Below are 25,619 nucleotides of genomic sequence, written 5' to 3' on the forward strand. Positions count from 1 at the left end.
ACTAGACAGTCAAGTTCTCACACCAAAAAGAGTGGTTTTCAATTAGCTTTAAGTTCTATAGACAATATTGTATTATCCATCAACAAAAGCATGTGCACCTAGTTTTGTATGCTCCATGCAACTAGCCATCATGTAACCAATAAGTACACGTGAAAGCAAGGAAACATTCGAAGTTGATTTTTATGTTCTTTACCAAGCACAAACATTGAAGGAATAATCCGTAATAATGGATTGGGATCCACAATCCACATAAAACATCAATTTGCCGGGACTTCTCTTTAAATTTTTCCCATTTCTCTTACTATACATTCGTACTATTTTAATGTAGGACAGACCTGAGAAAAAAGCCTATACATGGACTTAATAAAGAGGTTTGCTGTGCATCAATTAAACAATGCAAATAGTGAAAACTAAACAAGCTAGTGCACTACAATGACAATACAAAACAAGCACACCCAACTAAAATGTACCTAAAAGCATGGAACAGAGCTATGATGCAAGGGCAATAGCTCAATGCGATGGAAGAATTCAATGATGAGCTGAAATTAGAAGTACTAAGCAACTAGGACCCTGTTTGGATTCAGGTCTATGAAAGGACAGGTCAAAGGTTCAAGTTACCAAGTCTGACAGAGGATTCAGGAAGTTAGTGGAAGTTTGCTGTTTTTTCAGTCTATAAACTTTTTCAATGGTATAAAGATGATCAGATGGGCAAAAAGAAGGGCTGGTAAGGACTGTTCTAGCAGCAAGTTTACCACTTTGGGTTGAACAGAAGGAAAAAGGGATTTATATGGTGGCAGGTTGAACCCCTAGCGCAAGTCAAGTCGGCTGACCTATGCACAGATCAGGTCTGCAGCTTGTTGGCCTTTTGCACTAGTAAGGTAGCAAGATGGGGCTGGCAACTGTTGTTTAGGGCGACTTCAAACATGCTGTATATATAGCACTGTAGCCGAAAATCAAGTAACAAAGAACAAAAGGCCAACATATTAACATTAAAATCCTATTACTTGCAGCTAAAATTCTAACGACATTCTACTAATAAATCCAAATAATGGGTAACAATGAAAAAGCAATTACATTACTGACCACGCATAGGTCTTCACATGAAAATTAGGCATCATTCAACATTGGGTAACACACAAAACTGTTAATCATAGAATAAAAATTTCTTCCTAACTTCTTGCAGTTAGCAAGAATGCATATTTGAGATATTGGATTTCTGCTTCAGTTAAAACAATGCTCTAATTGCTAAAATAAAAGTATGTTAATCACATAACAATTTTTAAAGATGATGCATCCAATAAGTTTCTGGGGAGCATAAATATATAGAACACAGCAAGGAATGAGTGCAAAATCTACCAACATGACCTTTAACATGCATATAAGGAATCTACAAGACATGATAGCAGCTATATGTCTACTAGCAAAGAAAACAAGCAAAAAAGGGCACAGCAATATCTGGTGGGGGGAGATAATCATAACTAGTAAAAGCATGAAATCCCCTGGACATAATAAATTAAGTGTTCAATGGGAGAATTAATTTTCTCCAAAAATAGCAATGACCATAAGTAGGTTGAACACAATTATCAGTACGTCCACACCAGCTATTTTAGCATAATCTATCTGCATTATGTACTTACCATAAGCAAGATCACTTAACTATATCCAACATTATGCGCTTAGAAACATGTTCTGCTCGGATGTAAAGTCAAATACCACATACCTTTCCCTCTATAAAGTGTGACAAGCATATCATTTTCAACAGATCCCAACTAATCCACCCATCTGATATTTTAGCAGCATATGCAGTCTGCTTCCATATGTCACTACCACGGCTCCAACTTCACACAAATTCAACAAAGAGATTCTAAGCAACTAAGCCAAATTCAGCCAAAATCCATGGCTTAGAAAAGTAAATATAGCATATTAAAGTGTAGGGAAATATCTTTTTCTTCTAAGTAACATCATGCCTCACAGTCATCACTTAAAATTAGCATCTTAACTACAACAGAACACAATTCATCGGCACGGTGGCTACAATTGGAGCAAGTACTCTTCTTAATTATGGAAAAAAAGAAAAAATAAAGACAGAAAACAGACTCACTGAAGGAACGTAAAGGTCAGAAAATACCGATTACCGATTTTCAATGAAAACATCATCTTTGCTTAACATACATGCAAATAACAAACCCAACCATCCCTTCGACGATCCTTCAAGCACAAACACTCCTACGTCTGCGCCAATTTCACCTTTTTCCCAAGGAAAACACCAAAAGCTCCCAACTTGGTACCATTTCCCCTCGATAACCCTCTCAAAAGGCCTCATACAAACCCCACTTCGGCAAACTGGGGCCTTACCTTGGGCGGCCGGCCGCGCGGCCTCTTGGGACCGGCGTCGGCGGAAGCCGCGGCGGCTCTGGGCTTCTTGGGGGGGCGACCACGGGGGCGGGTCACCTTGACGGGAGCGGTGGGGTCTCGGGGCTTTGGAGGGCGGCCGCGCGGCCGGCGGGGACCGTCGGGGGAGAGGGAGAGCTTGGGCTTGGGTGGGCGGCCGCGGCCGCGCTTGGGGGGCGGCGGAACGTCGGGGCTGGCGCGGAGGTAGCAGTTGTCGACGAAGACAAGCTCGCCGGCCTCCGTCATGCGGGTGAGGTGCGCCGCCAGCAGCGACTCGTGCGACGGCGGCAGCTGATCCCCATGCGCCGCGTCGATGTGCTTCAATATCGCCGATTTGCTCGACCCGCTCTTCTCGTCCAGCGCCGAGATCGCCGCCAGAATCATCTGAAACAGAGAAAAAAGCGACAAAAAGATCGATGAAGTATATTAACAAAGAAGGAGGAGAATTAGGGTTTGGCATTTTGATGAGGTTTTGGACTGACCTCGGGGTACGGGGGGAGGGAGGGGAGACTAGAGTCTTCGTCAGTGGCCATGAGAGAGAGAGAGAGAGAGAGAGAGAGAGAGAGAGAGAGTTTAGGTGGGGGACGAGAGAGGCGATGGGATGGGTTTGGTCTGCAATGCGTTGAAATGAGGAAGGGTAATTAAGTCGAGAGGTTAAGGTGGGATTTTAGGAAAGGACTTGCCCATCAATAACAAAAAAAAAAGGACTCGGTTTGCCTCGCCGGTTCCTGCGGTCGCCGACGGATCTACCGCGTTCCCACGAGTCAACGCTCGGTTGGATTTGAAAACGGACGGACGGACGGCAGTGTAAGATAGACCTGATCCAGATCAAAGTTCAGGTCCAAGATTTGGACTGCCAAAAAAATTTTTGGATGGATTCAAGGTCAGGTCAAGCTGGGATCTAATTTGAGGTCTCATGCAGTATCATGTCGTGTTAAGCATTCATATGATCCATCCAGCGTGAAACACTTGTCTAGAGTCAATTAATGAAAGATCCACATGAATCCCATTTGAAAGCTGCCGTGATCTAGATTTGGACCCATTCGTTTACAGCAGGTGCACGGCGCGGGCATGTCTCAGATCCACTTCGGACACAAGACCAGATGGCGACTAAGGCGAGCGCACGATAGAATCTGTCACATAGTGCCAGGAAGAGTATCCATTTCAATCATCCTCTTGGTTTCTACGCCAAAACGCATCTCAATTCTCACCGCCGTCTCGACCAGAATGAGAGAAAGGGATGAACTTCTCCCGGCGACGTCTCAAAATCTGCTTTAGTGTGTGCTTCGAGATGATGATTGCGTGTTGCTCGAGAACAGTGAAATTTAAGGCCGCTAAAGTTTTTTTTAGTCGAGGGGACCGCCACTCTACCGTCATACTAAAGCTTCTTTGAGCCACTTGTCCATAAAGCCCGTGAGGCTCTCGGCGTTTCCCAGTGAGCCAAGCAACGCGATGAAAACTAATCGCAGCCATTGCCTCCAAGATTCCTCCCAATTCCATCTGCTCCTATAGATCTAGGAAAAGCATTCATGCATAACTGTGCCTCCCTTTTCTTCTATACTCACTTCTCTCATAATAAACAAAAACCCTGCATATTCGCTTAAATAAATGCAATTTATAAAGGAGTATATTTGTCAAAGGAGAGATTATTAGTGAAGTGGGCAAAGAAAAATGAATTATTTTGGAAGAATAAATGAAGTGGACATAGGATAGATTATATCATCATCCTAATCTCATTCTGATAATGTGTAGCACTGATGACCCATGAGGTAGCAAAACACCACACAGGCAGATGCGTGGATTTCTACGAAGACAGTAGGCTAGTTACATGACATGGTTACTCGGATCTCTCTCCTTTCATATATCAAGTGCAGCTGCACAATAGCATGACTTCGGATATCTTGACAATGCATGTCGTATAGTTTGTGGTGTTGATATCATGGTTCGCCATACTAGCTTAAATCTGACGGTACAAAATATACCGTACCATACCATATCGGTTCGATATTTAGTACAGATGTCTTCTGATATTCGGTACGTTGAAAAAATTCTATATCGTACAATATTATGGCATCAATACTGAGATGGCGAATCTTGGTAGATATCATTCTGAGTTTCCAATATTTTAGCATCTCCTTATTTCAGCCAAGCATAAGCTATTGCTACTGATTTAACAATATATTGTATTTTGTTTTCACAGGTTACGCATGTGTTAGCAAATTAGTGTCTGAAGACAGATGTTTTGCAAAATTAGCTTGTTTTTTGGTTGAATGGGAGGTTGGACCCGCCTTTGTTTTATTTATAAACTGTAAAATTAGCTTGTTGAGCTTCAAAAATGCTGATCATGATATTTGAGAAGCACCCTACTGAGCCTCGTTGGCATAATGGCATTAGTAAGTGGTGGAACTTCTCATGGCAAAAAAATCCAGGAGTTATAGTATGCTTGGTATTTTTGTATCTCTCGAAGATGAAACTAGTACACTAATGGACATTGAAGAGTAGACCAAAAACTACTTGTGTTTCACCAATCAAATTTCTGATGTTCTATTTTGCATTATCATTAGCAGACTTTTCCCACAAAGTTGGAGAGATCCTCTGCAAGACATGCAAGCACACGGAGGTCAAACATGTAGATCATAAAATTGGATCCATATCACCAGAAAATCAGATCCAAGCAATTTTCCAGCAAACCAAGTTCACTAATTACAGTCACCAATGCATCTCCCAGCAAAAGAGGCTCGACACCCAACAAAAGTGGAATTAATTCAGCCAAACTAAGCCGGGACCAACTTCCAAATGCTGTGAAAGATTTGCCCACAATATCCACCCTCAAATCCGAATTAAACAGACAAAAGCAAGAAGTCTACATGGGTTACCAAAGCAGGAAAGGATAGGAAAAGAATAAAATCATTCTTTTCAGAGACACCCGATACAAATTGGAGTAATGTTCAATACAAGATACCAAGTCAAATGGTATCTCTTTTCTTGTTACAGACCAAGTAAAATGATTTCGGTAGCCCAGCATGAACAAATTTTTTTTCAGGACAACAAAAAGACCCAAAGAATATTGATAAAGAATACAAAATAGCCTAGAACAAATCCATTTTAGCTTAATTTAGTCTCTCCCATCAACGGCACGCCAGCCTAAAAGGGACATCATATACTACCAAACACAAAAGGAAAACAATGATATATGAATTGGCACATTATTATCCATTGCTTGGTGGGTTAACATTCCTTGTTTTCCTGTAATGACTAACATTCTTTTAAACAACAAGAAGATCTGGAATCAAGTCAGGACTCGTTTTTCAGGACCCTGGAAATTGCTTGGATGGTGGAAGGTGTTGTCCGACAACATCCTCCTATAAGACTAGCACCTGAGTCCCGCCATCTCTTTGCAAGCACTTCAAAACTGTGATCTCCAAGACATTCAGACGGCTGTCCATAAAGACCAGAAAACAAGATTCAGATTGAGTGATCAAATATTAAGAAAAAAAACAAGAACTTTTGATATTACAGTTGTATATGCCGTGTTCTGTACTTCTTTCTTGTGCTGTTGATAACAGTTCAACTCTATTTCCCCATGATTTGATCTATTCTCTCTTTTTTTTGGCCAAAAAACAGGAGCTTACTTGACACATTTTAACACAAGAAGATCAAACATAAACTACCAAAGCCCTCTCCACATTATTCCTAGAGATTGTTTACTACATTGGAGTTAAGGTCAAGAGACAAAAAGACTAACAAAAGAAGATTCTACTCACCAGCCATCGCTTGGCTCTACCATCCCATACTTCACCACTATTTGGGTAAACAGCTACTGCTTTCTTTGTTAGCTGTAACGCATATAATTGAAGAAATACAAATTAAATATTATAATTAGATACATGAGGAGGAAAGAAGAAACAATCACAAGAAAACGAGATAACCACTTGGCTTAAACTATTTCTCAATTAAAAGCTTCAATGAGTTATTACCTTCCTAAACATAAGGATGAGGTTCTCTATGATCTGAGGTGATGCACAATTTATTCCAACAACACTGATTCTGCCGCTCCTATTTAAAATATCAAGGCATTCTTTAAAGCTCTCTCCTGAAGAGGCATGCTCACCATCTACAGAGCTGAAGCAAATCCAAGATGGAATTTGTATGTTTTCTTCATCAAGAAGCTCAGCTAAAGCCTGAAAATAGGTGAACTGCTCAAAATATGAAAGCACTCATTTTTAATACTTAATGTCAGAGCATCGCCAGCATGTGATATAAATTAACCTGATTGGGGTGGTATAACATTGCTACAAGGATTTAGACAACTGAACTTTAAATTGAAGTTGCAGAAATTCAGCAGCTATCTCCTAAAAGGCAATGATGAAGGTGAAGTAACCAAGAAACTCAACAGCATTTTGTAAATCATTCACAATTTTTGAAATTCTTTTGGGATTAAAAACATTGAAATTTATATGCCCGTAACTGACAGCTGTAACAAATAAAAACTTGAAAATTCACATCTTAAATATTAATAAGGTAATTTACTCAGTCTCAACTGAGATCAAACAAAAGACAACTCACTTACTCAAATTATATCACATACTCTCTTCAATAATATGGAAGTGAAATAAAAAGAGGAAACAGAGCAGACCTGTGCTTCAAGTTTATTGGGAATGGTCTCAAATGCGAGCAAATCAGGGCCAGCATCTACCAAAACCTGCAACCGCCTCCTATGAAAATCTTTCAGTTTCCCCAAGTTCACATCTGTTCCATAATGTCCACTGGTTGGATAGCCCATATACCAATCACACAAGCAAATTCTTTTTCAGAACATGATCATTCACTAAAAGCAACAGAAGAAAATTTAACAAGGTAGATCAAAAGTAACATTTCCTTGACTATACTAAATCCCTGAAAGTGTGTGAACTCTGGAACTTCTATCTAGGATGTCACACCTGCTCCTACAAGAGAATACTTCATCTCAAGACTCAAAAAAGTATTGCTTACATTAATAAATGGCAGTGAGCAAATCATTTTTTATCATACAGTATAAATTCATGTGGGGGTCATAGAAAACTCAAAAGACTATATTCATAAACAAGCACCTGTATTCCGAACCATCTGCAAGATAAGCGCCATAGCTCCCAACAGAAGCTGCCACCAAAGCACGGTTGTAGTTATGTTTAGAATTCTTGTGCAGATGCTTCCAGAAATCATCTCGGGCTTCAACAGCCAGTTTGACACTTTTTCTGAGTAAAAATTCTCCTTCTTCAATTGACAGCCCTTTCACCAAAAAACCAGGAATAGTTGCCTATACAATCGAAAAAAATGTTAGTAAACATGGAGCACCTAGCATAATATACAAAAACAAAGATTCACTATATTCCCTCCCTTTTGTTTTGATAATTCATTTTTTTCAAAAAGTGGGTTAAATTAAACATCCAAGTGAGTTCTAAACAATTTTAGAAATAATGAATAAACCTAACCTTAGCAGCTCAAAGAAATTTATTCACAAAGAGAAATTTATTCTAGGCATGTACACTTCATACAAGTTATGGAATGAGCAGAATGAAAGTTACTTTCAGAATCACGAACCTGATAAGATGAAGTTACTAATATATCTGCACCTGCTTCTAGGTACCTCAAATGAACCTGCATGTGAATGACATTAGAAGCACTAAAATGCATGATCAAAAGAGAAATTAATATTGGAAGAGCATAAACAAAAAAAAAACACAATCAGCTATAAAGATTTTATATAGAATAGAAACCATTAAGAAGCTTAGAGGCACTTAGTCAGTAAAATATCATTTGCCTCCTGCACATAAATATCAATTTTACTTTCCATGACAGTGTGCCATTCAGAAGTTACATGTATCAGTGGCATGTGAATAAAATAATTTATATACTGGGGGATGCACTTTGTCAATCTATAAACAGTGTGCTCTTTTGATAGTCAACAAGTGAGAAGAAAACCTATAAACAGCGTGTTAACTGTTTATATCTGGACATTTGCTGGTTTTCACCTCAGTTTAACTTATCTTTATCTCTGCTGCTTTCTTGATGCATCTCATGTTTTACATGTTTTCCTTTTCTTTTTTCATATGCTCAGTAAGGACTTACTTTCTTCTAGGGTCTAGCACTTTGGTTTCATATCTACCCAAGCTGTCCACTGCTTTAATTTATCAATGAAAATCTATATAAGTACAATTCAGATTTACTCAAAAATCTATTAAAAAATTGGTTGATTGTATGGAGTTTAATCATCTCAGAATCTGTACTTGGGTTAATGCTGATATAACAAGACAAATATCTAGTTCATGTGGAGCAATTTGACCTTAAAAGTTATATTTGAATCCAATAATGCCGTGTTTTCATCTACTAGAGGCTGGCCTGTTTGCAAAAGGAGCACTAATTTAATTTGGCCATAAAGCAGATTTTTCGCATTTATGAACGATCATAATGCATGAGCTAGCTCATGGTTTGCACATGTCAAAGCTGAAGGCAACCTGAAGCCCCCTTGACCAGCATTTCACTGATATCAGAGCCATCTGGGTTTCAGTCCATGTCTTCAGCAAGATGATACCTTACAACCATAGAAAAGAATGCAGTGAAGGTGAAAGGTTTTTTTGTTTAACTAATAATAATCGCCATTTTGCAAATACCAGTAGCCAACCAACTTGCCAAGTGGTGAGACCTCTCTTTGTTCCTGTACCTCATCCCACCTCCCTACTTTACCTCTCTGCGCGTTTTCCTTCTCTCTCTTTTCTTACAAAATTGCCCCGATTGTGATCCTCATGCAACCAATCTAGTGATCAAGATCTTGTGACACGCCATCCATAGCCGTTGAACAAGATCCCCTGTTCTTTTCCTCATGATTTGACCTTGTTGAAAAGTAAACTTAATTTAATGAATGACTTTTGGAGGATTCATGAATATGTGAAGGGTCACCTTGAGAATGGTGATTCATGTATATGTATTTAAGTAGTTCATGTCTTTTGAGTTTTCTATGTGCATTTAAGTGGTTTATGTCTTTTGGGTTTTCTATGTGCATTTAAGTGGTTCATGTACTTAGGTTTATTCATGTACCTAGAAGTTCTATAAATACCATGTAAGTCTTATAGTTTTGTAAGCAAGGCAAGAGCCAAAGTGAATAGAAAAAAATCTGAAATATTCTTCCTCTCCATCTTTCCTCTCTAATCTCTCTTTCTATATTTCCAACAAACTGGTATCAGAGCTCCAGTTTCTTGATCCTGGAGATGGCCAATTCTACCTTCCCATTTCAATTCCCTCGCCTTACAAAAGAGAATTATGAGAATTGGTGCATTCGTATGAAGGCTTTGCTTGGATCGCAAGATGTGTGGGAGATCGTGGATAGAGGCTATGAGGAGCCTCGTGAAGAAGCTTTGATGAGTCCTGCTCAAAGGGAGGCTCTACCCAGAATGCGGAAGAAGGACCAACAAGCTCTCACCCTCATCCATCAATGTTTGGATGAAGTCATGTTCGAGAGAGTGGCGAATGCGACCACCGCCAAGCAAGCATGGGAGATCTTACAAAACTCCTACCAAGGAGTTGATAAAGTGAAGAAAGTACGCCTTCAAATGCTACGAGGAGATTTTGAAGGCATACGAATGCAAGAATCCGAGTCTATTGCGGATTTCTTTTCGAGGGTGTTGGCCATAGTAAATCAAATGAAGAGGTATGGAGAAAGATTGGAGGATGTCCGAGTCATTGAGAAAATTCTTCGTTCGTTGCATTCGAAGTTTGATTACATCGTCGTAGCCATCGAGGAGTCCAAAGATTTGGAGACTATGACGGTTGATCAACTTATGGGTTCGTTACAAGCCCATGAAGAGAGAATCAACAAGAAGAAGGAGGAGCCGATCGAGCAAGTTCTAGCCACTAAGCTCTCGGTGAAGGAGAAAGAAAGGGAGTTTGGGAAAAGTCAACAAGGAAGAGGACGTGGAGGTGGACAAGGTCGAGGGAGAGGAGGAAGAGGAAGAGGAAGAGGTGGACAAGGCAATCAATACTCCAACAATGAAGAAAGGAGGTATTTGTCAAGAGGCCGTGGTAGAGGAAACTACACAAGGCAAAATGATAAGTCCAAAGTTCGGTGTTACAATTGTCAAAAGATTGGGCACTATGCTCGGGAGTGTTGGAGTTCTCCTTTCAATGTTGAAGAGAAGGCTCATCATGTTGAAAATGAAGAAGCGGAGGCCACTTTGTTGCTAGCCTTCAAAGGAGAAGAAAGAAGCAAGAAAGATTTGTGGTATCTTGATAATGCCGCAAGCAATCACATGTGTGGAGATAAAAGCAAATTTGTGGAAATTGACGAATCGGTGACCGGGTTTGTCACTTTTGGAGATAACTCTAAAGTTCCAATTGAAGGCAAAGGTACGATTTTAATTCGTATGAAAGATGGTGGCCATCAACTTATGAGTAATGTTTATTATATTCCAAGTATGAAAAGTAATATTTTGAGTTTGGGACAACTTTTGGAGAAGAACTACGAGGTTCATATGAAAAATCGTAGTCTCTTACTTCAAGATGATAGGGAGAATGTGATTGCTAAGGTACCCATGACAAAAAATAGGATGTTTTTGCTTGACATCCAAACTGATGTTGCTAAATGTCTCAAGACTTGTTTGAAAGATTCATCTTGGCTTTGGCATTTGAGGCTTGGGCATGTAAATTTTGGAGACTTGAAGTTGTTGGAACAAAAAGAGATGTTGAAGGGCTTGCCAACTATTGACCAACCGGATCAACTATGTGAAGGGTGTCTTGTTGGCAAACAATTCCGAAAGAGTTTTCCAAAAGAAACTACTTCAAGAGCAAGGGAGCCACTTGAACTTGTTCATGCCGATGTTTGTGGACCAATCAAGCCTTCTTCATTTGGTAACAATCGGTATTTTCTTCTCTTTATTGATGATTGTAGTAGAAAAACTTGGATTTATTTCTTGAAAGAAAAATCTGAAGTATTTGGTGCTTTTAGAAAATTTAAAGCACTTGTTGAAAAACAAAGTGGCTATTGTATTAAAGCCTTGAGAACGGATAGAGGGGGAGAGTTTACTTCTAACAAGTTTAATGAGTTTTGTGAAGCAAATGGCATTCGGCGGTTTTTGACCGTTCCAAGATCTCCACAACAAAATGGTGTCGTCGAAAGGAAGAATAGGAGCATTCTCAATATGGCTCGAAGCATGTTGAAGACAAAGAAGATGCCAAAAGAATTTTGGGCGGAAGCGGTTGACTGTGCAGTGTACCTATCCAACCGGTGTCCAACTAGAAGCCTATGGAACAAAACTCCTCAAGAAGCATGGAGCGGAAGAAAGCCAAGTGTTTCCCATTTAAGAGTTTTTGGGAGCATTGGCTATGTTCATGTACCTGATCAAGAGAGGTCCAAGCTTGATGATAAAAGCAAGAAGCAGATCTTCATCGGGTATGATCAACGTTCCAAAGGCTACAAGCTCTACAATCCAAGTGTTGGCAAGGCGACTATTAGTAGAGATGTGGAGTTCGATGAAGAAGATTCTTGGGATTGGAGTAATGAAGATAAGGAGAGGTATGATTTCTTTCCATTCCTTGATGAAGAGGAACAAAGAAGAGAAGTTCAAGAGCCCATAACACCTCGATCACCAACAACTCCTAGTACATTTTCTTCATCTTCTAGTGGAAGCTCTAGTGAAAGGCAACCACGAATGAGGAGTCTTCAAGATCTTTATGAGGTAACAGAAAATTTAAGTGATGATTTAACTCTTTTTTGTCACTTTGCCGATTGTGAGCCCATAGTTTTTGAAGAAGCGGTCAAAGATGAGAAGTGGAGAATTGCCATGGATGAAGAGATCAAGTCAATTGAGAAGAATGACACTTGGGAGCTAGCAACTATACCAGAAGGTCAAAAGCCCATTGGTGTGAAGTGGGTTTTCAAAGAAAAGAAGAATGCTAAAGGTGAAGTAGAGAGATACAAGGCAAGGTTGGTAGCCAAGGGATACAGCCAACGTCCCGGGATTGACTATGGTGAAGTGTTTGCTCCTGTTGCACGGTTGGAGACCATCCGAATGATAATCTCACTTGCAGCACAAAAGAAGTGGAAGATTTATCAAATGGATGTCAAATCAGCTTTCTTGAATGGCATTCTTGAGGAAGAGGTTTATGTTGAACAACCTTTGGGCTATGTGATCAAAGGCCATGAAGACAAAGTGTTGAAGTTGAAGAAAGCATTGTATGGTTTGAAGCAAGCGCCAAGGGCTTGGAATAGTCAGATTGACAAGTATTTCCAAAAGAATGGGTTTACCAAGTGCCCACATGAGCATGCTCTCTATGCTAAGGTGCGTGAAAATGGAGATATTTTACTTATTTGCTTATATGTTGATGATTTGATTTTTACGGGCAATAATCCAAGTATGTTTGGAGAGTTTAAGCAAGCTATGACTAAAGAATTTGAAATGACGGATATTGGTCTCATGTCTTATTATCTTGGCATTGAGATCAAACAAATGGAGGATGGAATTTTTATTTCTCAAGAAGGTTTTGCCAAGGAAATCCTTAAGAGGTTCAAGATGAAAGATTGTCAACCTGTGAATACTCCGGTGGAATGTGGAGTAAAGCTGTCTAAGCATGAAGAAGGAGAGAAGGTAGACTCTACAACCTTCAAAAGTTTAGTTGGAAGTTTGAGATACCTAACTTGCACAAGACCGGATATACTTTTTGGAGTTGGGCTTATTAGTCGGTTTATGGAGTCACCAAGCATGACACATTTCAAAGCGGCGAAACGAATTCTTCGTTACATCAAAGGTACAATCAGTTTTGGCTTGCTTTATTCATGTTCTAATGAATTTAAGCTTGTGGGCTATAGTGATAGTGATTGGGCCGGAGATATGGATGACCGGAAGAGCACTACCGGTTTCATTTTCTACTTGGGAAATACAGCTTTTACTTGGAGTTCGAAGAAGCAACCAATCGTGACACTTTCTACTTGTGAAGCTGAATATGTTGCTGCTACTTCTTGTGTTTGTCATGCCATATGGTTAAGAAGATTATTGAAGGAGTTACAAATGCCACAAGAGGAGGCCACGGAGATTTTTGTTGACAATAAGTCGACCATTGCATTGGCAAAGAACCCGGTTTTTCATGATAGAAGCAAGCATATAGATACAAGGTATCATTTTCTTAGAAATTGCATTGCAAAGAATGAAGTGCAAGTGAAGTATGTGAAGACCCATGATCAAGTTGCAGATATTTTTACTAAGCCTCTCAAGTATGACATTTTTAGCAAGTTGAGGATGATGCTTGGAGTTACAACAAATTAAGTTTAAAGGGGGGTGTTGAAAAGTAAACTTAATTTAATGAATGACTTTTGGAGGATTCATGAATATGTGAAGGGTCACCTTGAGAATGGTGATTCATGTATATGTATTTAAGTAGTTCATGTCTTTTGAGTTTTCTATGTGCATTTAAGTGGTTTATGTCTTTTGGGTTTTCTATGTGCATTTAAGTGGTTCATGTACTTAGGTTTATTCATGTACCTAGAAGTTCTATAAATACCATGTAAGTCTTATAGTTTTGTAAGCAAGGCAAGAGCCAAAGTGAATAGAAAAAAATCTGAAATATTCTTCCTCTCCATCTTTCCTCTCTAATCTCTCTTTCTATATTTCCAACAGACCTTTAACCAGGCAATCCATCACGACTCTTGATTCGTCAAATTTGCTTTCAGTCACCTTCAGTAAATTCTAATTTCACATATCCAGCTATTTTTTCATTTTTGTATCTCTTTGCTATCCAACAACACAAGTTTAATTTCCAACACTTCCATGGTTCCGAGCTGCATTAAAACCCCAAGCTAGTGCGGCATTTGCGTGCAATTATTGGGGAAAAGTCCCTCCACACTTTGATCAATTGTACATGCTAATATAACACTAGAGCATCTCAAGGCTCAAGGACAAAAAGAAAAACACAACTCGAAGCAGTGAAGAAAACACAAATTAAGTGGCAACGCAAACAACTCCATGAACACTCCTCAAATCCAATGAGAAGGAATAAAACAAAAGGTCGCATCACAATAGGGCGAGGGGAAGAGGAGAAGGACCTGTTTGATGAGATCGGATTTGGAAACAAGGCAAAGAGCACTCCAGAGGGGGTCATTGATGTCAGCTCCCAGGGCCTCCAGCTCCGTGGCGAGGCCGCCGTCGATAATGGCGCAGCCTCCGGCCCTCTCGATCAGCTTTTCCAACGGCCCCGTTCTCACTCCCATGGCTTCCCTTCGAAAGCCTCCAACTTTCCAACGGGTTTCAGAGAATACAAAAAGGATCAGAAGGCTGTCCGGAACGGATGGACTCGGACGATGGGAAGTCCGGGAGGGTAGGTGGGAGGAGGAATGCGGACCCATTCGCGGTCGGGTGCGTACCAGGGCACGAAACGGGGGTACGTTCTGGCGGTGTGGGGCGTTGACCCCGATTCGGTCGGGTTCAAGAGGGGGACAGGGGTTGTATCTTTCGCGCGAAAGAAGGATTCTCCTTCCTTCGTGCGAATCCACCGTTGAACCGCACAATAATCACTTTAAGATCTGTGTAGTTGGCAGAAAGAAGGTTTTCGGGCTGCTTTGAGAGGTGTGCAGGATTCCAAATTCTAAATACGCATTGTTGCGCAAAAGATTAAAAAACTTGAACTTTTCTTGCAAAATAGATGGGTTAGTTTTTTATACAAAATCTAGTAAAGAAAAATATATTTAATAAGAAGGATGTATACAAGATGAAAGGGAGATGTATGGCTTATAGTCCCCTCTCTGAGAATGTCAAAAAAATTTTATAAGAAAAAAATATCAAATCTCTTTATTGAAAAAAATTATGTATGTCAAATGGAAGAAGTTGGCGGAGAGGCACCATACCTACCCCTATGAAAACAACATTTCCCTAACATTTATTTTGCAGTAAATGATAATGAAGATGACTAGTTCTTTGCTCTAATACCTATACCATTTTGATTTATAGCATTTATATGATGAGATAGTTAATTTATCCAATCCAACATATAACTATACTAGCCAAATTTAAATTAATCCAACTAAACCTGCTTCGAACTAGGCTAATAGATTGAACTCGGCCTTATCCATTAACTAACAGAGCTGATACGCATGCATGCACACACACACATATGGCAGAGAGAGGGAGAGAGAGAGAGAGAGGGATGGATGGATGGAAGCATCATGGTTGCGAGAGAAATTATAACACCATTCATAGAAATTGAGACTATAGCATCCCATTATGTAACTCATCACATGGGATTACACCTTGGCTTCTTGACCATCAAGGATCCTCTCTATGTAGCAACTGAGTAACAACAAAATTACACACAACGATTGTAGACGGTAGGAAGCTCTGGGCAGCTTCTCCTCTTATCTCATCAACCTTCGACACAAATCTTGCTCGTTTCTGAAGCAGCAATAAGAAAAGAATGAGATAAAGTGAAGGCACAATTTGTAACATACAAGTGGTGATATTCCTCTGTTCATTTTTTTCAAAAAATAAAAAACAACAACAATAACACATGGTTTGATAAGACTGCTTTATAAGTGAACAGTTTTCTTTTGAACATTATGAACATAGGAATCGGAGCGATTTGCGAGTGAATGCAAGTGAAAATATGGATGTCTTTAAGAAGATTGAATGATGCCTACTCCGTATAAGTTGTCCATTCTATCATCAGCATTCTATCATCTTTTCATTTTTCAACAGAACTGGCAGAAGACTTTGTCTGTCAGATCATTGTATAGCACCTAGCTGGCAATTGTGCTGAATGATAAATGATGAACAAATATCCTCTCAGTGAACGAGAGGAGACCAGAGATCAAGTTCCAGTGTAGTCCACATCAAAGCTTGAGGGTCCGACCGAAAATTGAGCATTGCTACTGCTGCCTCGCAGCCATCGCCACTCTCCTCAACAAGCTTGGCCACCTGGGCCTTCGGAAGTCTCGTCCTGAGGCGGACTAGTCCCTCTCCCGTGGAGCTCTACCAGGAAGCAGAGCATAGACGGTGTCATCGACGTTATAACGCATTGCACTGTAGAGGATCCCATTTGCTATTACTCTTTTAAGTAATTATTGACCGTTATTTAATTAAGCAAAACCGTCCGAGGAAGCGTATAACGTGTATCTGCACCTGATCGTCCTTGGTCGCCAGAGGTTGCTGCACGGGGATTTAATTTCGTTAATAAGAGCACATTAAGTCTGGAGGGATTCTAGTGGAAAGCAAACCGTGGGTTTCGTTCAATAAATTCTATCTACATACTGTTGTTGGACAACGATTGGTACTTGAAAACTGTCCTAGGATTTCTTTCATGGCAGATCCCAATCCAGGCAAGTTGATGTATGGATCCAACTAAATGATTTTGAACCGTGTTTACTCGTTGTATTTTTTGTACTCGTTTCATTATTTTTTGATGTATTATTTACAACTCTTTGGACGGATTTACGAACCCCTGCCCTCCCATGACGTTCTAAAATAGACCTCGTAACGTTGAAGTCCCCGCGAATCGCCCATGGCAGCGAAGAACTCCCCTGGATGCCATCCAAATCGCCCCAAAGTGCATCCTTCGAAGCCATACTGTTTGCTCCATAAACTGCTTTTGAGGTAGAGATCACCACACCACCATTGCCCCAGCCCGCTCAGAGCTCGAATGGAAGCCGGAAACACAGCAAAGGTTGATGGCATTTCGAGCCAGTACCTCGTCCCCTCGGCGCATTGCGGCCGCAAAATATGTAGTAGTCGGCACTTGTTAAGGCGCCTGCCGATGTTTAGAGGTGTCAAAAATTAAACCCTCCACACCACGGAAGACGTCCAAGAAGGGAAGGTCACTGTATAATATACTCTTTCTACTATTACAGCCTCCAGATTTGCCCATGTTTCATTGATGCCCCACCTTTTGATCATCTCAAGATGAACTTTGATAGTAGCCGGTCGATGGACGGTGTTTCTGGAGGTGTGGGATTTGTGATCAGAGACTCCTTCGGCAGGCTGATAGCAGTTGGTGGCCGTCGCATGCCAGGGCTCAACGTTGTTGGGGCAGAACTGCGGGCTGTTTGGGAGGGTTTATCCTATTTGAGGAGGGCTCTCGGCGTCGAGCGGGTGCTTCTCGAAAGGGACTCTTTTGCGGTGATCGATTAGATTTGGGATGTGGACAGGTACGGTGACGGTTATCCTCTCATCTTAGAGACTGGGAGATTGGTTCAGAAGATGGGTGATTTTCAAGCAGCACATAAGTATTGTGAGATGAACAGAGCAGCTGATTGGGTCGCCTCCTACGTCGTCCGGCATTCCGGAGAGCTTCTTTGAACATCTGTAGCTGACATTCCTACTCTTTTGTATTCTTTACTTTCTGTTGATTTGGGTGGATGTACTCACATTTGAGCTATATGAATTACCATTTTCAACCAAAAAATAATAATAATTATGTACGATACCAGCTATGCATTTATGTTGCTTACCATCTGTGTCGTCTTGTGCAATTGTTTCTCGACGCTTTCCCCAAAAGAACTGAAAATTTCTAGGTTAGACTCATCAATGTTTGCATAAAAAAAAGTAATTCCTTCGAAGATATATCAATAACCAAAGGATTCCACCTGGTAGTTTGGATAGAGGTATCACAGTAGGGCAGTATTTTAGGAGGAGCCTGAGAAAAAAGTAGTTGGGGCGGTTGTGCTAAATTTGGCAATCCAATGCATCTGATCAACGTTGACCGTATCCAATAACTTGTAAACCATATTAACTAGGCAGGTAAAAGTACGCTTTGCCAACGTAGCAAGCCATCCAAAGCCTCTTGTTAATCGCATCCGTCACTCTTAAGCCAAGTTTCTCCTGGGACCTTTACGACCCAGCCATGCACCTGACCATCAAACAATAAAAAAATTAACGCCAGCACCAACATTGAAGGTATTATTTTTGAAAAAAGAAAATTTTCTCCTTTTTTTTTTTTAAGCTATTTTTAGTGCTAGAGAAATTATATCCTACATGACATATACCATGCAGCGGTGCACACTGCCAATCACAACCATTTTTTCTATAGCATTTAAGTGCTTAGTAAATGAGATCCACAAAAATGAGAGACTGTGATTAGCGGCCATGTAGTTGCACGTTGTGTAGGATATAATTTCTTATAGAGCCATCAAATTAAAAATCTCTTTTATGATCAGTTTAAAATTCAGCTTATTTGAACGACTTCTCGAAACAACGACTCTGCATTTGGATTTACAACAGCTCGGTCGATATTAGAACATAAATTAAAAACCGATCTGCTCGCCCCCTCCAACAGTCCCTACTTCCATCTACTCAGCCCAATCCTCAGAATTCAATACAAACAGTTGGCCACACCCCTGCAGTAAAACACAAGCCTGCGGGCCGCACTCGAACACGCGTTTGGAAGAGAGAGAGAGAAATAAGCCCGGAGGACAGCTAGTGGAGAAGGCGTCAGCATCAGCCCCGGGCCCTGGTTGGTCCCCATCTAAACAAACTCATCTCCCTCTTCTTTTTTTTTTTTTTGGTTAAAACTCATCTCCCTCATTCATTACCCGCTCACAAGCCTTTAAATTCCCCACCATCCTCCGCCTCCACCACCACCCCAACTCAACCCCCATAACTCCTCTTCTCCACCACCTCAAGCAAGCTTCTAGCTCCTTTCCATTTCTATTTCTCCAACAGGAAGAGCAGCAGAAACTGCCAGAAAGGTGGCAGTCTCTGTAGAAACGGAAACCAAATCCAAGAAGAAGAAAAAAAGGAGCAACTTCGCAAGATGCCGGCGTCGCCGCTGCCTGAGTTCTCTAGCTCGGTCAAGCTCAAGTATGTCCAGCTGGGATACCAATATCTTGTGAATAACTTCTTGACTTTCCTCCTGGTGCCTGTCATGGCCACGGTGGCGCTCGAGCTAGTCCGTCTCGGCCCCGACGAGATCCTCGCGCAGTGGCGGTCCCTCCAGCTCGACCTCGTCGCGATACTCCCCTCGGGGTTCTTGATAGTGTTCGCCGCCACGGTCTACTTGATGTCGCGGCCCCGGCCGGTGTTCCTGGTGGACTGCGCATTCTACGCCTGCTTCAAGCCCCCCAGTTCCTGCCGCGTCCCCTTCGCCGCCGTTTTTTTTTTTTTTGTGGTCAAAACGGCATTTCAATTCCAATAAAGTAAGTTTGAGTACATCCAGCCAAATGAAAGGAAAATAAACAATGCAACAAGTGGGAAACACCCCCTAGACTCGTCCAGATGACGTCCCTAGAATGACGTGCCACGTATGAGGCTACCCAGTCTGCAGCTTTATTCACCTCACGAAACATATTACTAATCTGGATAGCGAACATCTCCTGGACCAATCTGCAGATCTCCCGAATCATCGGATAACCGTCACCATACCTATCACTCCCCGTATCCAGTCAATCACTGTGGCAGAGTCTCCCTCAATACACAATCTGTCGGCACCCAACACACATCTCGCATACCGGATGCCCTCCCAAGCAGCCCGTAGCTCCGCCCCAATAACACTTAGACCAGGTATGCTCCAACCTCTAGCTACAATCAATCTGCCATAATGGTCCCTAACAACAAAGCCTGCTCCACCAGAAGCTCTATCCATCGCCATACCGCCATCAAAGTTCACCTTAAGATAATCAGGTGGGGGGTGCCCAGGAGAGAGAAGCATACCTAGGCGCTGCAACAGCAGAAAAGGTACCCCAGATATCTCTGGCCAACTCAGATGAAGTCGATGGAGTCACAGAAAAGACCTCTGCAGCCTGGGTCACGGCTCTGTACACCACAATTCTCGGGAGCGACCCTCTTCCATCGAACAAGCGTCCGTTCCGATCCAGCCATATATGATAAGCGTCGTTTACCTTTTGATAACGGAAAGAAAGGAAGGGAGAAGGAAGAGAGAAGAACTTACCGGTGCTCTCGGCCGCGGATCCGAAGCAGTGAGCTTAGCCACAGTCGTGGTCGTAGCTGTCGATGGTTGGAGGCCCTTCCTCCCCTCCTTTGGGCACGGTGAGCCCGGCCGCCACTTTCCTTGGACGCGGCGAGTTCAGCCGCAGCCATAGTCGCGGTGGTGGGTTCCTTTCCCTCACCGCAGTGGGAACGAAGGAGCCATCGGCTCCGACCGCAGGCTCGGTCGGGGACGCGATGGGCTCGGCCGCGGGCGTCGGCTGCAGGTGCCGCCAGCTGTGGCTCGGTCCCTCCCGAGTTTACCTTTTTCCCCGTTGCGGGAGAAGACAAGGGGAAGGAAAAGAGAGATTGGGAGAAGAGAAGAAAGAGAGGAAAAGGCGTTGACCATCAACTTAGTTGGAGAATTTGCATGGACAGCCATAAGTTTGTCAAATAATACGGAAGAAAGCGTTGACCATCAACTTAGTTGGAGAATTTGTGCTCAAAAAATCATGTAGAAACAAATCGCTGCTTGAAGATCTGCATCATTTGAAACTGTTTATTTGCTTAAAATCTTGTAGGTATATGCATGTCTCGGCTGGACTCGCGAGCTTGATGCATTTCAATCCTAGACTTATCTCCTCATCCTGGATAGGAGGTTGCTGGCTCGAGCAATTTGGTTGCGGTCGCTAGACTGCAGCTGTTTGAGCTCAAGATTTGGTGACAAGACATAACAGGTCAGGAGTATTCAACTTGATACGGTAAATAGAAATAAAGCAATAGAGAAAACAGAAAAATAAGGATTTTGATCGAATGGCATGCGTATGGTTATTTGTGTCTTAATCTTCATTTGAGGATTAAATTCCTATGAACAATGCTGGTGAGTTACTCCACCTCCTTCGGCCGCTCCGTGGCGCTCCCAACGCTCGACTCTGTTCCATTGGCGAGACAGAGCGCCATGATCCTCTCTGCTGCCTCGCAGCCATCGCCACTCTCCTCAACAAGCTTGGCCACCTGGGCCTTCGGAAGTCTCGTCCTGAGGCGGACTGCTCCCTCTCCCATGGCCCCCACCGAGGGCTTAGCGAGGGAGAAGTCCGAAGCGGACCGGCCGCTGGTCGCTGAGCCGGGGAAGCTCTACCAGGAAGCAGAGCATAGACGGTGTCATTGACGTTATAACGCATTGCATTGTAGAGGATCCCATTTGCTATTACTCTTTTAAGTAATTATTGACCGTTATTTAATTAAGCAAAACCGTCCGAGGAAGCGTATAACGTGTATCTGCACCTGATCGTCCTTGGTCGCCCGAGGTTGCTGCACGGGCATTTAATTTCGTTAATAACGAGCACATTAAGTCTGGAGGGATTCTAGTGGAAAGCAAACCGTGGGTTTCGTTCAATAAATTCTATCTGCATACTGTTGTTGGACAACGATTGGTACTTGAAAACTGTCCTAGGATTTCATTCATGGCAGATCCCAATCCAGGCAAGTTGATGTATGGATCCAACTAAATGATTTTGATTGGTACTTGAAAACTGTCCCAGGTTTTCTTTCATGGCAGATCCCAATCCAGGCAAGTTGATGTGTGGATCCAACTAAATGATTTTGAACTGTGTTTACTCGATGTATTTTTTGTACGAGTTTCATTATTTTTTGATGTATTATTTACAACTCTTTGGACAGATTTACTACATTAAGGTATCACAGAAATGGAGGGGAGATCAATTAGCTCAAGACTTTCTAATGCCGTAAATATGCTGAGCCGTATCTCGACGAACCCCTGACCTCGATCCCATGACGTTCTAATATAGACCTCGTAACGTTGAAGTCCCCGCGAATCACCCATGGCAGCGAAGAACTCCCCTCGATGCCATCAAACTCGCCCCAAAATGCATCCTTCGAAGCCATACTGCCAGCTCTATAAACTGCTTTTGAGGTAGAAATCACCACACCTCTATTGCCCAAGCCCGCTCAAAGCTCGAATGGACGCCGGAAACCATACATCCTTGTGTGGCGCTCTTCCTTTGAAAAGTAGCTTGGGGCTATCTTCCGACCAGAAACGTTCTAGTTAGACGGGGGGTGAAGATGACCCAGTATTGCGATGCATGCCCGGATATCAAGGAGTTCATTTGCCACGTCTTACATCTCTATCCTAGGGCTGTACAGATTTGGAGCTGTTTATATGCATCTTTACCCTCGAGGTGGAAGTCAATGGAGGATTTATTACTATTCTTGAGGGACTCCTCCAAGAGGCCTAGCACAGCCGAGCTGGGGGGAGTGGTGGTCTATCTGGCTTATCATATATGGCTGGATAGGAATGGACGTTTGCTCGAAGGGAGAGGGTCGCTCCCAAGGATTGTGATGGACAGAGCCGTGACCCAGGCTGCGGAGGTCTCTTCGGTAACTCCATCGACTTCATCTGAGTTGGCTAGGGATATTTAAGATACCTTTTCTGTTGTTGCATCGCCCAGGTATACTTCTCTTTCTTGAGTACCCCCACCCTCTGATTATCTTAAGATGAATTTTGATAGCGGTATGGCGATAGATAGAGCTTCCGATGGAGTGGGCTTTGTTGTTAGAGACCATTATGGTAGATGGATTGCAGCTAGTGGTCGGAGAATACTAGGCTTGACTGTTGTTAGAGCGGAGCTACGAAAAGCCTGGGAGGGCATCCGACATGCAAGATGTGTGCTGGGTATCGACAGATTGTGCATCGAGGGAGACTTTGCCACGGTGATTGACTGAATACGAAGAGTGGATAGGTATGGCGATGGTTACCCGTTGATTCAGAATATTTGCAGACTGGTTCAGGAGCTGTTCGCCATCCAGATTGGTCATGTGTATCGTGAGGTGAACAGATCGAGTTGCGGATTGGGTCGCCTCATACGTGGCACGTCATTCTGGGGACATCATCTGGAAGAGTTTAGCAGGTGTTTTCCATCTGTTGCACTATTTACTTTCTTTTGATTTAGCAGGATGTACTCAAACTTGATTTATTGGAAATGAAATGTCGTTTTGAAAAAGAAGAAGAAGAAGGTTGATGGCATGTCCAGCCGGTACCTCGTCCCCTCGGTGCATTGAGGCCGCAATGTAAGTCGAAAATATGTAGAAGTCGGCACTTGTTAAGACGCCTGCCGATGTTCATAGGTGTCAAAAATTAAACCCTAGACGCCAACCATGGAAGGCGCCAAAGAAGTGTACCACGTCAGCTATGCATTTACGTTGCTTGCCATCCGTGTCCTCTTGTTCAATTGTTTCTCGACGCTTTCCACAAAAGAACTGGAAATTTCTAGGTTAGACTCATCAACGTTTGCATAAAAAAAAGTATCGCGATGTTTTGCGTGCTCAGCAACTTTCCGATCCTTTCTCTTAGCATAAGCAAGCAAAAGCCAAGAATTGCCTTCTTTTTTTTTGTACCTTTCTTGACAAGGTTGGTGCCGACTGCCGACTAAGATACCTCCAAGATATTCCGACAAGCCACCTTAGATCTCCACCGGCTGTCCCCACTTTATGATGGCCTCCTGTAGCCTAGCGCTCCGGCGAAGAGCGACCGAAGAGGCCTTGGCCTCCTCGATGCTTGATTCAATAGGTAACCCATGACCTTGCTGCGCCTGACCTGGGTCTTAGCCATCGCCTAAAAGGGGAACAAGACCACCAACATCCATGGAAACTACAGTAACTACAGGGAGCGAATCCAAAAATTTCGAGTCCGATCTGAAAAGCGTGCACCACTGAAGGTTAAGTACCTGTATGCAGTTCGTATACTTTTGTGAACTCGAAATTTCTAATTAAATATTCTTATCCGCTGCCTTGCACCTTTGGTTGGCCAACAAGACCAGCAATAATGCATCTACATTTTGAGAGAAGCAATCAGATGTAAGTAGGAGCGGAAGCCAGCCTTCTCAACTGATATTTCAGTACATGGGAATCTAGACTCGGTATATAGGGTTTTTCTCTGATGGATAGTCTCTCTTTTAGTTCATTAGAACGAAGAAACAAGGTAAACTTGCCACCAGATCAGTTGAATGTTTGCTTCCCATGACGTAATTCCTTCGAAGATATATCAATAACCAAAGGATTCCACCTGGTAGTTTGGATAGAGATATACCGTATGGCAGTATTTTAGGAGAAGCGAGGGAAAAAAGTAGTTGGGGCGGTTGTGCTAAATTTGGCAATCCAATGCATCTAATCAACGTTGACCATATCCAATAACTTGTAAACCATATTAACTAGACAGGTAAAAGTACGCTTTGCCAACATAGCAAGCCATCCAAAGCCTCTTGTTAATCGCATCTGTCACTCTTAAGCCAATAACTAGTTTCTCCTGGGACCTTTACGACCCAGCCATGCACCTGAACATCAAACAATAAAAAAAATTAACGACATCACCAACATGGAAGGTATTATTTTTGAAAAAAGAAAATTTTCTTCTTTCTTTTGGTTTGTTCAGCTATTTTTAGTGCTGGAGAAATTATATCCTAACCATACAGCCGTGCACGCCCCTAAACACAACCATTTTTTCTGTAGCATTGCACTGAAATAAGTGCTCTGTGAATGAGATCCGCAAAAATGAGAGGCTGTGATTAGCGGCATGCACGGCCATGTAGTTGCGCGTTGGGTAGAATATAAGTTCTCATAGAGCCGTTAAATTAAAAAAAAATTTTATGGTCGACTTAAAATTCAACTTATTTGAACAACTTCTCGAGCCAACGAGTCAGCATTTGGATTTAAAACAGCTTGGTCGATATTAGAACATAAATAATTAAAGAAACATATAATTTTCTGCTATTAATGTTAAGATTCTAATCTAAAAATCAAGAAGTGGACTTTGTCAATAGCATTTTTTATTGAGCTCTAGGAGCAAAAATACCTCGAAGCCCTCTAGGAAGCGATGCTCAGAAGGACAAGCAAGTTGTCCATAAGAGCACGAGGGCTAAATAGCTAAACTAAGTTCAGGCTCAAGACATTCATCACCCAAAAAAGTTTAACTTGCAAACTAGTAAATAATCATTTAAAAATCAAACTAAATAACAGGGCAGCTTATGTTTTGCACTATTTCTTCAAGAAAGATTTATATTTTACGCTACAAAATTCCAAACCTAAGATTGCAAAAGAAAAACCAAACATTTTATAAGAACAATTTTAGAGAATTGAGCTCGTTGGATCGCTGCTCCATCCAAAATATGGGCAAAATTTGCGGGTTGATTTGTTGGGCATTCGATATGGATTATAGATTGGAAAGTTGGCAACGTACGTAGAAATAATCCAATCAATGCCTTGGTCGAGCAGAAGACTCAAACTCAAGCCGAAAGAAGGGAATCAGCGGAGATGTTGAGATCTCCGCCCTGGAATTAAAAACCG

General features: G+C 42.0%; 2 protein-coding genes across 3 annotated transcripts; both read right to left on the minus strand.

Moving 5' to 3' along the window:
* Positions 1–1,921: 1,921 nt before the first annotated feature.
* Positions 1,922–3,058, minus strand: LOC103716282 (HMG-Y-related protein A-like). The gene is made up of 2 exons (XM_008804218.6): positions 2,874–3,058; positions 1,922–2,775 (listed from the first exon to the last, which is right to left on the minus strand). Exons 1-2 carry the CDS (start codon positions 2,922–2,924, stop codon positions 2,320–2,322), a joined length of 507 nt encoding a protein of 168 aa, XP_008802440.3. The 5' UTR covers positions 2,925–3,058; the 3' UTR covers positions 1,922–2,319.
* Positions 3,059–5,281: 2,223 nt separating this feature from the next.
* HMT-1 (Homocysteine S-methyltransferase family protein) lies at positions 5,282–14,761 on the minus strand. 2 transcript variants are annotated; one of them, XM_008804217.6, is made up of 7 exons: positions 14,459–14,761; positions 7,972–8,028; positions 7,482–7,687; positions 7,028–7,157; positions 6,369–6,572; positions 6,156–6,227; positions 5,282–5,829 (listed from the first exon to the last, which is right to left on the minus strand). In XM_008804217.6, exons 1-7 carry the CDS (start codon positions 14,756–14,758, stop codon positions 5,686–5,688), a joined length of 1,113 nt encoding a protein of 370 aa, XP_008802439.4. In that variant the 5' UTR covers positions 14,759–14,761; the 3' UTR covers positions 5,282–5,685. The 2 variants fall into 2 exon arrangements, with proteins under 2 accessions (XP_008802439.4, XP_088565297.2); XM_088709171.2 differs by having other exon boundaries at positions 6,369–6,587; positions 14,459–14,737.
* Between the last annotated feature and the right edge of the window lie 10,858 nt (positions 14,762–25,619).

Source organism: Phoenix dactylifera, chromosome 12 (genome assembly GCF_051530095.1).
Source record: "Phoenix dactylifera cultivar Ajwa chromosome 12, Ajwa_hap1_PhDact_Kaust_v1.1, whole genome shotgun sequence".
NCBI classification, from domain to species: Eukaryota; Viridiplantae; Streptophyta; class Magnoliopsida; order Arecales; family Arecaceae; genus Phoenix; species Phoenix dactylifera.